Source organism: Grampus griseus (assembly GCF_964374135.1).
Source record: "Grampus griseus genome assembly, chromosome: 11".
Taxonomy (NCBI): domain Eukaryota; kingdom Metazoa; phylum Chordata; class Mammalia; order Artiodactyla; family Delphinidae; genus Grampus; species Grampus griseus.
In genome coordinates, this window is record NC_139005.1 from 4775190 (window position 1) to 4787091 (window position 11902).

Sequence of the window (11902 nt, forward strand, 5' to 3'; positions counted from 1 at the left end):
CTGAGCCTGCGCGTCCGGAGCCTGTGCTCCGCAGCGGGAGAGGCCACAACAGTGAGAGGCCCGCGTACCGCAAAAAACAAACAAACAAACAAGCAAACAAAAAAATAAAAATAAGAAAGCTATTTCCCAAGATTAATAAAAAGAAAGGAAGAGGCTGGGAGGGTGGTGGTTTCAGCATTGGGTTGGGAAGGGGAAATAGGAGACGACAGACATTTAAGTAGCAGCACGTGAACACCGTGTAATTTCCAACAGTCAATAATGTCACGCGGCAAGGTTGGTGATTCTGCTGAGATAATTGCCATTCCCCAGATTCCTGTCTTTACCAGAGAAAGAAATGATTGCTGTACGGGAGAAATCATGCTGCCTCTTGCTTCTTGAAAAGTGGCAGTAATTAAAGAGGGACCAGGCTCGAAATCCACAAATCTTTCACCTATGCCTGGGGACTTTCAGGAATAGAGACAGCTCCCAGAAAAGGAGAAAACGTGACAAGCTCTACTCCACAGGCAGGGAGACTGGGATGCTCATGGTGTGATTCAGCCTTTAGAGCAAGTCTGGGTCTGAAAAATTATGACTTAACCCTATTGACCTCTCATGGTTTTTGGGTTTTTTTCCCCAGCTGCAAAGAGATTGTCCACTGGTGAGACCACCGAGCCTGGATTCTGCAGATCTGGGTTGGAAAGCAGGGTCTTGGGTTATTCGGTCTGTGCTCCTTGTCTAGGGCAAATCTCCAAATGTTTGCTGACTGTAAATGAAAGGGTTTGCAGAGCCAACCACTTAAGGTTCTTTCAGCTCTCAAAGTCCAATCCAAGTAGGCTCTTTGTTGCCTGGGAACCGTGTGGCAGGCAGAATAATTGTCCCTTAAAGATGCCCAGGTCCTCATCCTTGGAACCTGTGAACTTGTTACCACACATCTCAGAAGGGATTTTGCACATGTGACATAAGTCAAGGATCACAAAATAGAAAAAGTATCTTAGATGATATGGGTGAAGCTATCACAACCACAAACGGCCTGAAAAGATGGAGGAAAGAGGCAGAAGAGCCCCAGAAGACGTGACACAGGAAGCAGAGGTTGGAGTGATGCAGTCACCGGCTTTGATGTTGAAGGAAGGGGCCACGAGCCAAGGAGTGTAGGTGGCCTCGAGGATCTGGAAAAGGCAAGGCAACAGATCTTTCCCTAGAGCTTCCAGAAGGAAGCAGCCCTGCCGACACTTTGACTTAATCCCGGAGAGACCCATTTTCCACTTCTAACCTCCAGGATTCTAAGATAATAGACTTGTATTGTTTTAAGCCCCTAAGTTTGGGGTAGTTTGTTACAGCAGCCATAGGCTACTAATAGTAACAGGAAGGCCAGGGGCCAGAGATGAGGGTCACTAACTCCCACACCCACCACTGAGGGCATTTGTGATGCTCAGGTTAACCCCCAGGGGATCCTGTTTCACTTTCCACCAAACTCGAGACCATGGCTATATCACTGGAGCAACAAAGAGAAAGTTCACTAGTACAGTGACCCCACTGGTCGCTACAGGCCACTAATGCAGATGATGGAGGACCTGTGCATGCATTTGTCAGCTGCCAGATTCCACAGGCTAGCTAACAGGAACAATACTAATAGTTATCGAGGGCTTAGTATTCTCCAGCCACTTCATACTTAGAAGAATTACAGAAGGGAGGTACTATTAGTGTCTTTATCGGACAGACGGAGACACTGAGGCCGAGAGAGGCTGAGTGTCATAATGAACAGGTGGTGTCGCTGAGCACTCTGCCCAGACCTACCTCAATCCGGATCCAAGCTCATATCCTGGAGAATGTACTTCCGGCCCCTGAATTCCTCATGCCTCACAGCAGCCAGTAAAGCCACCAGACCCTCAAGTGGGGCTTGTCCTCTAGGACAGTGGTCCTCAGATTTCGGTGGCCTCAGAATCGCCTGGAGGGCGCCTTAAAACACAGATTCTTGGGCTTCATCTCCCCATGTTCTGACCAGTAGGTCTGGGAGGGGCTTGGGAATTACATTTCTAATAATTACATTTCTGGTCCGCAGACCACACTTTGAGCGGCAAGCCTCTAGCCACCGCATCTCAGCCCTACCTCCAAGTCCAGGCACAGGGAAACTGTGGCCGAGCCCTAATCCTGTTCCACAACTAAAGGATCTTTTAATCAAATTAGAATAAAGAGGGTTTATTCTGAGAGAGACATTGAGAAAAATGGGTGCTGTCTGGCCTGTGTGAATTGTGTAGTAACCACAAGTTGTTTATTTTATTTTCCAGACTTAGAAGGCATAGTCCTTACGTAAGAGTAAAACTGTTTTACATTTGCTTAGCACTTTTAAAATAAAGTGCTTTTTTTCATATGCCTGGATCCATAACCTAAACTCATAAATATATCTTTACACCATGTGGGCAATAAACTAGCTCGACAAGTTATTGAATATAAAATACTCAAGAATGCCTTTTTTGATCCGAATGCCTACGCAGAGAGTTATGAAATCAGAGTTGCAGTTGTTATTGAGGAAGTGGAAAGCCAAATTCAAATATCTCTAACCCTAACAACAAATGAAGCTCCCAGTTCACGATTTCAAAGTTAAAGGATTTTCACGTTACATCGGTGAACACCACGGTGAGATGGGTTGAGGAAGGAAAGATGGATGTGGGAAAAAGAGAGACTGAGATAAATAGTCCCAATGCATCCTTAACCCACCAGCCGGAGGGAGCGGAGACCCTCACTCGCCAGGGCTAGTCATCCCTCGAACCTCCCAGCCTTGTCCATCTGGGTCACTTTCCTTTCTAGTCTGGCCTCTGAAAATGCACTGGACCCATTAATGAATTTATTCCTGGATTATACTAGGGCAGGAGGAAGGGAGGGAGCGAGAAAGCCACGCTCCAGATGTGAGCCTTGACTTGTCAATGGCTCTCCTTTTAATCCCTCTGAATGGGAAACTGAAGCAGCCTTCTGTGGTCTCACTCAGGATCTGGGTCAATTTCAGCAAAATCTCTCCTCTCCTCTAACCGTCAGCCTGGCTTCCTGCTTCCATCTCTTAACACAGCAAAGACATCTCTCCCCCACCAAACACCCCACAAACACAAACACATTTGTTTTGCACGTGTGTTTTGCTTGGCCCTACCTTTGCTGCTTCCATCAAAAAGGAAAGGAAGGTCATTTCCAGAAGTTCCTTCCCAAGGTGTTGGATTGAGGGGCAAGTGAGAAGGGAAGGGGTGAGGCTGGGGTGTTAAGGAAGAACAGCTGCTCCCCTCATTAAGATGTTTACCACCACAGATCCACGAGAGGAACATGTCTGGGAGAGAGGATGAGGTGAGAGAGGGCTTTACTGATTAATACTCTATTACTAATTACTGCATGATTACCTATCCTGAGACCTGTTACTCAACAGTAATGACCATAAGATCACATACTTTGTACCATTCAGCAGTAAGACCCAGCCTATCCATGACTTATTAATTGAGTCTTCCTCTTAACTTTTTAAAAAATTGTTTTGGTTTATTTTAACTATGCTGCCGGCTGTTTGTCTCTGCTTGGTCCAGCCTAAGAATTTCTGACCCCTCTCCCCCGACTCCCAGCACCTGGGTGTTTCCTTAGAAAGATGTTGACCAAGGAGTCGTGGGGAGGTTGGAGAAAATAAGGAAACAAGTCTCCCCCAGTCTGGGTGTGACAGCTTCCCTTGTGGAGGAAACACTATGATGGTTTTGTTCAATTTCCTTTTTTAATGGAGAGGAGATGCAGGGTGATGGGGGTAATTTGAGATACCTGGTTTACCAGAGTGATGGGAAAAGGACAGGGCAAACAGCTCAGAGGACACTTCTCTTCCATAAGAAATCCAAGATCTCTCTGTAGTGCCCCAGGATGGGCTGGTGGAGCCCTGCCAGAGTGCTAGGGTCGCTTTAGAGAGGGGGTCCCCACAGCAGAAGCTTCTTCCCCTTGAGAGGAAAGAGCAGAGGCTGAGCTGAGCCTTGGCCGACTGGGTAGCACCCTGGCTGGTTGGCAGGGTGTGTCTGTCCAGGCTCTTCCCTGGAATCACATTTCTGATGAGGCTCCCTTGCCTATAACCCCCTCCAAAGCGGAGGGGCAAAAATCGAACTTTGACAGGAAAGACTAGTGACATAATTAGGACAGAATTTTATTTGTGCCCCTCCTGCCCCTTTAAATTTTATCCAACGGGGGAAGCTTTTCCCTTGACCTAGATAAAAATTCAGCAGATCTCCATGTTTTTTTGGTTCATTTTTATATAATAAACAGAGCTACGCTACCTTTAGGTCTCAAACATGATCTTAATCTAGGAATGAAAGCGCCCAGTCCAATACATTAAATTGTTTCTATCCACAAAGTTTTTTTTGTTTTATTTTTTACATCTTTATTGGAGTATAATTGCTTTACAATGGTGTGTTAGTTTCTGCTTTATAACAAAGTGAATCAGCTATACATAGACATATGTTTCCATATCTCCTCCCTCTTTTGTCTCCCTCCCTCCCACCCTCCCTATCCCACCCCTCTAGGTGGTCACACAGCACTGAGCTGATCTCCCTGTGCTATGCGGCTGCTTCCCACTAGCTATCTACCGTATGTTGGGTAGTGTATATTTGTCCATGCCACTCTCTCGCTTTGTCACAGCTTACCCTTCCCCCTCCCCATATCCTCAAGTCCATTCTCTAGTAGGTCTGTGTCTTTATTCCTGTCTTACCCCTAGGTTCTTCATGACATTTTTTTTCTTCAATTCCATATATACGGTTAGCATACGGTATTTTAACCCACAGAGTTGAGGCCGTTTGTGTAGTAATAGATAACGCAGTAATATATAACCTGAACAAAGGGCCGAAGCAGATATAATTCACGACTTCCCGTATCTGGCCGTCCAAACGAGTCGCATCTCCACAACTACTTGGGGTGTTTAGCTAATCTCAGAAATCCTCTTTCAAGTCTTCTCTCTCTGTTTCCCCTGCCTCTCTGCTCCAGAGTTGAATTCCTTTCTCTTGGTTCAATTGTGCTCAACATGTCCTTATTGAAATTCACAATATGGCTACGGAACCAGGCTGGGTGTTGTAAAGCGAATCAGAGATGAGTGTGGTCCTTGATTTCAAGCTATCTGCATCTCTATTATCTATCTATCTACCTTCCTACCTACCATCTATATGTATAGATAGATAAATGGTGTAGTAGATGCTATCTATATATGGGATAGATGGACAGATAGATAATCGACAGACAGACGCACACACACACACAGAGAGAGAGAGAGAGAGAGAGAGAGAGAGAGAGAGAGAGAGAGAGAGAGACAAAGATAAAGATATATTCCAGTGAGAGTAGATGGGGAGAAGAGGCTAAAAGAAGTAATGGATGGATAAAATAGAGGATATTGGCACATATGCTCTACAGAGACATAAGCAAAGCATCTGAGTGTGGATGAAAGGAGATATCAGTACATCCTGCTGGGGGGATCATGACCTAGCAAGCTCCTCGTGATCTGTTTTCCTCCGCCACTCTACCCCAATCTCACAGACTCTTCCCCAGCCCTCTGTGTCCGCTACATTCACTTTCTTTCTGTTCTTCCAACCAGCCCTGTCCCTTCCACCCCAGGACCTTGGGACATACACTTCCCTCCACCTGGAATAGTTTTTCTTCCTCATCATCACCTCAGAAAGCTTCCTCGGGTCCTAGGTGGGGTCAGACGCCTCACTATTCTCACAGCACCCTATATTCTAGACGTACCCCTCACAACTGTAGCTAAACAACCAACATAAAATCAGATGTTCAGAGAGTTTTCTTTCCCCAGAGGGAGAATGTGTGTCTTGGTCATCAGTATACTCCCAGACCCGGGAACAACATCTTGTATCAATACATGGTAGGTACTCAATGAATATTTTTGAAGGGATCAATAAAGATGGCATTTAAAATTCTCTTCCTCCTCCCTTCCCTTTCCTCTCTCTTCCAGCCCAGCTCTGCTTCCTTTCGATGCCTTACTTCTCATAACGTTCTTTCCTTTTGGTCTGCATACCTTGAGTCCCCTTGTGGTCTGCTAGGACTAGTCCCATGAATTGAGAGAAGATCGCTCATTTGTTTTCCCCTGGTTACCTCATTCTGGGGGATGTAACATAGGTGTTGCAAGTAATTCATTCAAAGGTATCGTTTGGAGTTTGTCTGAGAGGAGATGCTACTCAAATTGTGATGTGAGGACTGGAGCATTACCACCACAGGGGAAGCTTATCTGGGTCTAAGCCCACCTGGGGGGTCAATCCTGCATTTAAACAAGACCCTCAGGTGATGATGCATGTCAAGCATCTCTGTAAAAGGGCTGAACTCCCAGGATGGGTTGGGCAGAGAAGAAAGCAGGTTTCAGCTAGGTGACGTGTAGCTATGTCCTCTGTAAAGAGAAGAGAAGGAGTTGGAGTTAGGAGACAAAAGGTTTATTGGGAGGCAATAAAAGAAAGATGAGAGAACCTGCAGAACTCAGCAGGGGACATCTTCAGACCAAGATGCTGTTCTGACACCTGTAAAAGGAAAGGGGAAGAGGAAGGGTTGGATGGGGAGAGTCTCAGGCAACAGAACCGGTCAGGTCCTTGTAACCCTGTTGTGCTCACTCATGGCCAGGGGCTCCCAGGGAGGATGGTAATAGCCTCTGCAGAAAATCAGGCAGAGACAGGAGGTGATAGCAGCTGGGGGCTGTCAGCTAACTGCATTCCTTGAAGCTAAAAAGCAAGTTCTTTCTCTAAGGGCGATCCTGCAGTTATACCCCATGGCTGACACGTGTAACATCTGAAAGAAATTTGACAAGAAACCTATGAAAGCCAGTAAATGTCTGGAAAGCAGAGTTAAGAAAGTACCGCATTAAAGGCTTGACTTACATGCTCTTCTGGGAGTATGTATGTTGTACTCTTATTCTTCAGGGAGCAGTCTCCCCAAGGCCGCTGGAAGACAAGGTCCAGGGAACTCTTTCCCTTAGGGAGCCCGGGGAGAGCCTTTGTGAACCGACAGGGCATCCCTGCATTTACAAGGTGTGTGGCTCAGTGAACAAGACAAGGCCCATAGGTCTCTGAGACCATCTCCTATGAGCTCCACAGCCCCAGGCTCCCCAGGGGCAAACCTGGTCCAGACTGGCAGCCTCTGAGCCAGCCGGAGAAGAAGAAAAACCCAAAGGAGTTGGAGCAGGGACAGCACAGGTCTGGGGAGGGACGTGCAAGGCCCTGCAGATAATCAGTGATGCCTGCACACACTCATTTTCACTTTCACACGCCTTCCTCACTCATTCACGTCTGCAAGGACAGCCCACCGCACTTGCAGCGTTGCACACAATGAAAACATTTGCGTATGCCAAATGCACGTCCACCCTTGAGTTCACTTAAAAAAGCCACATGGACACACACTCCTCCGACCCTGACCCTGAGTCCACACCCTGCTATTCCAACCAACACTCGTACATCCAGTACCAAGTTTCCAGAACACCCCCTGTGCACAGACGCATTCATGGACGAGAGGCTGTAAATCACATATAAAAACCCAGACATGCAAAAACACAGAGGTTTTAGGTTAACTTAAAACCAGAAAGAAAAAAAAAAAAAATCCAGAGGCTGTGCCTGTAACTGCCGGACATGCCTTGAAGGATATTTCTCTCTTGGCCATAGATGTGAAAATCCAGGGCTGGGGTGGGGTAGATAACCAGGTTCCCTAACCCAGAAGCACTTAGGTGTCATCTTAGCCATCCTCCTGCCTCCTGCAGGAAGGAACTAAAGCTGTTAGGCCAGATGATGGGGGCAGGGAGCATCTGTATCCTTGTATGAGAAAGGGGGTCACAGATTTCTACAGAGGACTGGGGTGGAGGGAACAGGGGTCCACACTCTGCTTGTGTGGGTTTACATCTCAGCTTCGCCACTTTCTACCTGTGTGACCTCGAGCAAGTTAGTCAATCTCATTTTCCTCATCTGTAAAAATGAGGATAATAATATTAAGATTTGTGAAGTGCTGAGAATAGGCCTGGCACAGCAGAAGGGCAAAGTGAGTATTGGTTTTTATTCTACTCCTCAGAATTCTCCAGCCCTGGGGACTCCACAAGCTCCCGGGCACCCTCTCCTTAAGCAGCGCCACCCTCTTCCCTACCCAAACCTCCCTGCGGCCCCCAGCTCCCAGCTTCACCAGGCTAAACGGCTCTCACCAGGCTCTCTTTCTCCCTCCACCCCTTCCCTGTCTATGGTTTCTACAAATGAGCTATGTGGAGAGAGCAGAGAGGTTGTGTGTTGCAGGAATATGAAGGCAGACAGTGAATCACCAGACTCAGCTGCCTGCCTGGGGCTGCCCCGCTGACCACCGCTGTCTGTGCTGGGAATCAGGGCTTTCCCAAGGCTAAGGGCAGGGAGATGCTGTAAATTTTCAGTCAGTTACCTTTTGACGAAAATGTATGTAGGGAGATGGGAAGAGACATGCTTCTCCATTGGCCTGGAGATATACACATACACGTATATATTTTTCAAGGTCCATAGCTCTGCCCCGCCCCCTCCTGTTTGTAATTCTTCCTAAAGAAGAGAGAACCCTCATTCCTCCAAAGGAGAAATGTAAAAAGGACTGTCTTTTCTCATACTCCGACTCATCTCGAAGTCTCATCCCTCCAACCCAAGACAATTCATTTCCCCTAGAGTCCACTCGGCGTCCAGCGGGTGCCCAGGTGAACTGAAATCCAGAGCTTTTCTCATCTGGTTGCCCTGGGAGTTTCAGCGCGCTCTCGGTACAACCTGTCCCCCTATCCTCTCCACTCCCTCCCTTCACCCTCCTCCCTCCCTCCCTTCCCAGCCTTCCTCCCAGGCTGCGCCCAGCTCAGCCCCTCCCTCCCTTGCCGGGGGCCCCAGCTGCGTCCTCCGGGGAGACACCCGCGGCCTCCGGGCCCCCGAGGGGAGGCGCGGGGAGGAGCGGAGGGCAGGAGGCGGGGAACTGCGCGGGCTGGAGGCCAAGCCTGGCGGCTGGAGGTTGCATCTGCTGGAAGGTGGCTTTTGGCTGCTTGGTAACGGGCTGCCAGAGTCGAGAGAGGCAGAGAGCAGGGCAGCGGCTTCCTGACGTCAGGACCGAACGAGGAGAACGCGCCAGCCCCCCAGCCCGCCCCACAGCTGGGCCGGCCGCTGGTGCGAGAGGAGCCCGGCGCGGGGCGCCCAGCAGGGTGAGAGGGGGCGCCGGAGCCGGTCCGCAGGGGCGCAGCATGCCCCCCGCCCCCGGGCCATGGAGATCGCTCTGGTGCCCCCGGGGAACGGCGGTGCCATGACCGTCAGGGGAGGAGAGGAGGTCCGGGCCACAGGGGGAGAGCTCCGCTGCTCCCCGACGGCTGCGCTCAGCGATGGACTCAAGGAGCCAGCGCCAAGGGACCGCGGCGGCGCCGAGAGGGGCGCGGACCCGGGAGGCCGGCCGGTGCCACCGGTGCCCCAGGAGCTGCCCCGAGCTAGACGGCTGCCTCCGGAGGACGAGGAGGGACAAGGCGACCCCGCTCTGGGCGTGGCGGAGGACCAGGTGCTGGGCTCGGGGTCCCTCCATCACCAGCGCATCCTCATCAACATCTCCGGGCTGCGCTTCGAGACGCAGCTGGGCACCCTGGCGCAGTTCCCCGACACGCTCCTGGGAGACCCCGCCAAGCGCCTGCGCTACTTTGACCCCCTGAGGAACGAGTACTTCTTCGACCGCAACCGGCCCAGCTTCGACGGCATCCTCTACTACTACCAGTCGGGGGGCCGGCTGCGGAGGCCGGTCAACGTCTCCCTGGACGTGTTCACAGATGAGATCCGCTTCTACCAGTTGGGGGACGAGGCCATGGAGCGCTTCCGAGAGGACGAGGGCTTCATCAAGGAGGAGGAGAAGCCCCTGCCCCGCAACGAGTTCCAGCGCCAAGTGTGGCTGATTTTCGAGTACCCCGAGAGCTCGGGTTCCGCACGGGGCATCGCCATCGTCTCGGTCCTGGTCATCCTCATCTCCATCATCACCTTCTGCTTGGAGACCCTGCCTGAGTTCAGGGATGAACGGGAGCTGCTGCGCCATCCCCCGGTGCCCCACCAGCCCCCTGAGCCCCACAGGGGGGCCAATGGCAGTGGGGAGGCAGCGCCTCCCTCTGGCCCGACGGCGGCACCTCTCCTGCCCAGGACCCTGGCTGACCCCTTCTTCATCGTGGAGACCACGTGTGTCATCTGGTTCACGTTCGAGCTGCTGGTGCGCTTCTTCGCCTGCCCCAGCAAGGCCGAGTTCTCGCGAAACATCATGAACATCATTGACGTGGTGGCCATCTTCCCCTACTTCATCACCCTGGGCACCGAGCTGGTGCAGCAGCAGCCGGGGGGAGGCGGCGGCCAGAACGGGCAGCAGGCCATGTCCCTGGCCATCCTCAGAGTGATCCGCCTGGTCCGGGTGTTCCGCATCTTCAAGCTGTCCCGCCACTCCAAGGGGCTGCAGATCCTGGGCAAGACCCTGCAGGCGTCCATGCGGGAGCTGGGTCTGCTCATCTTCTTCCTGTTCATCGGGGTCATCCTCTTCTCCAGCGCCGTCTACTTCGCAGAGGCCGACAACCAGGAGACCCACTTCTCCAGCATCCCGGATGCCTTCTGGTGGGCAGTCGTCACCATGACCACGGTGGGCTACGGGGACATGAGGCCTGTCACCGTGGGGGGCAAGATCGTGGGCTCGCTGTGTGCCATCGCCGGGGTCCTCACCATCGCCCTGCCCGTGCCCGTCATCGTTTCCAACTTCAACTACTTCTACCACCGGGAGACGGACCACGACGAGCAGGCAGCCCTTAAGGAAGAGCAGAGCAGCCAGAGCACGGGGGCAGGACCGGCCGGCGGGGGCCAGCGGAAGGCCAGCTGGAGCAAGGCGTCCCTCTGCAAGGCTGCGGGGCCCCTGGAGAATGCGGACGGATCTCGAAGGGGCAGCTGCCCCCTGGAGAAGTGTAACCTCAAGGCCAAGAGCAATGTGGATTTGCGGAGATCCCTGTACGCCCTCTGCCTGGACACCAGCCGGGAAACGGATCTGTAAGGGAGGCCCAGGCAGACAGCTGGCCGTGGCCCGGGGACAGCGGAGGCCTCCCGACCCTGGGGATCTACTTTACGCCGCAGAGCGTTTCAAGCCCGCACCGTAACCTACGTCTGTCCCCCTTCTTCCCCTGCTGCCCTTCTGCCTCCCCACCGCCACCTTGATCCCCTCATTTTCCCCCTTCTTTCCATGACACGAAGGGTCGCCTATTTTTAAAAAGTACCACATTCCGTGACGCAGGAGCTGCTGAAATGGTGAGCACTGTGAGATGGATGTATTTGTCGCCAGTGTCCTATACCCAGCAGCGGGATAACCCAAACAAAAATGACTGTAAATAGCCCAGGTCCCCAGAGATTTTGTAACCCACCCCCCAACCAATATCCCTGCGTTCCAAATTTGCTTTACATATGATTATATTTGTGTATAGGGGAAAATATTATTTTTATGGCTGGCGAGTGGAGTTTTGTACAGTAGTTCAGATGGAGATATTTTGGATATATTTTCAAGACATATGTTGTATTTATGGAAGAGAAGGTTATTGTGATGTTCTCCTGTGATACTTATATTAGAGCCAGAGACCCTGGTCCGGTTTTTCTGGCTCCTGTGTCTGCAAGCCTCTCTCTTTCTTGAGATGTAGTGCCGGTGCTTTGCGTCTAGGGCAGGGAATGCTCTGGAAGAAAGGCAAGTCTAACTTTTCCTGTGCGCCTTAAACAATGCTTGCAACTTTCTTCAAAAAGCATTTTAATGATGTTGGAGGAAGACTTCTGATAATTCATTCTCTTGATTTTCATCCCAGGAAATAAAATATTACTTAGTTGAGGCAAGTGTTAGTTTTTCTACAGCTGATGCATCTTTGGAAATTAAAAAAAAAAAAGTCTGTCCCTTGTTGTTTCTGGTTCTGGAGTCA

At 50.9% G+C, this 11902-nt stretch overlaps 1 protein-coding gene across 1 annotated transcript; it reads left to right on the forward strand.

Annotated features, from left to right (window-relative positions):
- Positions 1 to 9204: 9204 nt before the first annotated feature.
- KCNA5 (potassium voltage-gated channel subfamily A member 5) lies at positions 9205 to 10998 on the forward strand (the record flags this gene model as incomplete). Its single annotated transcript, XM_082666213.1, has 1 exon — positions 9205 to 10998. The coding sequence occupies one exon, from the start codon at positions 9205 to 9207 to the stop codon at positions 10996 to 10998; it is 1794 nt and encodes a 597-aa protein (XP_082522339.1).
- Positions 10999 to 11902: the final 904 nt, after the last annotated feature.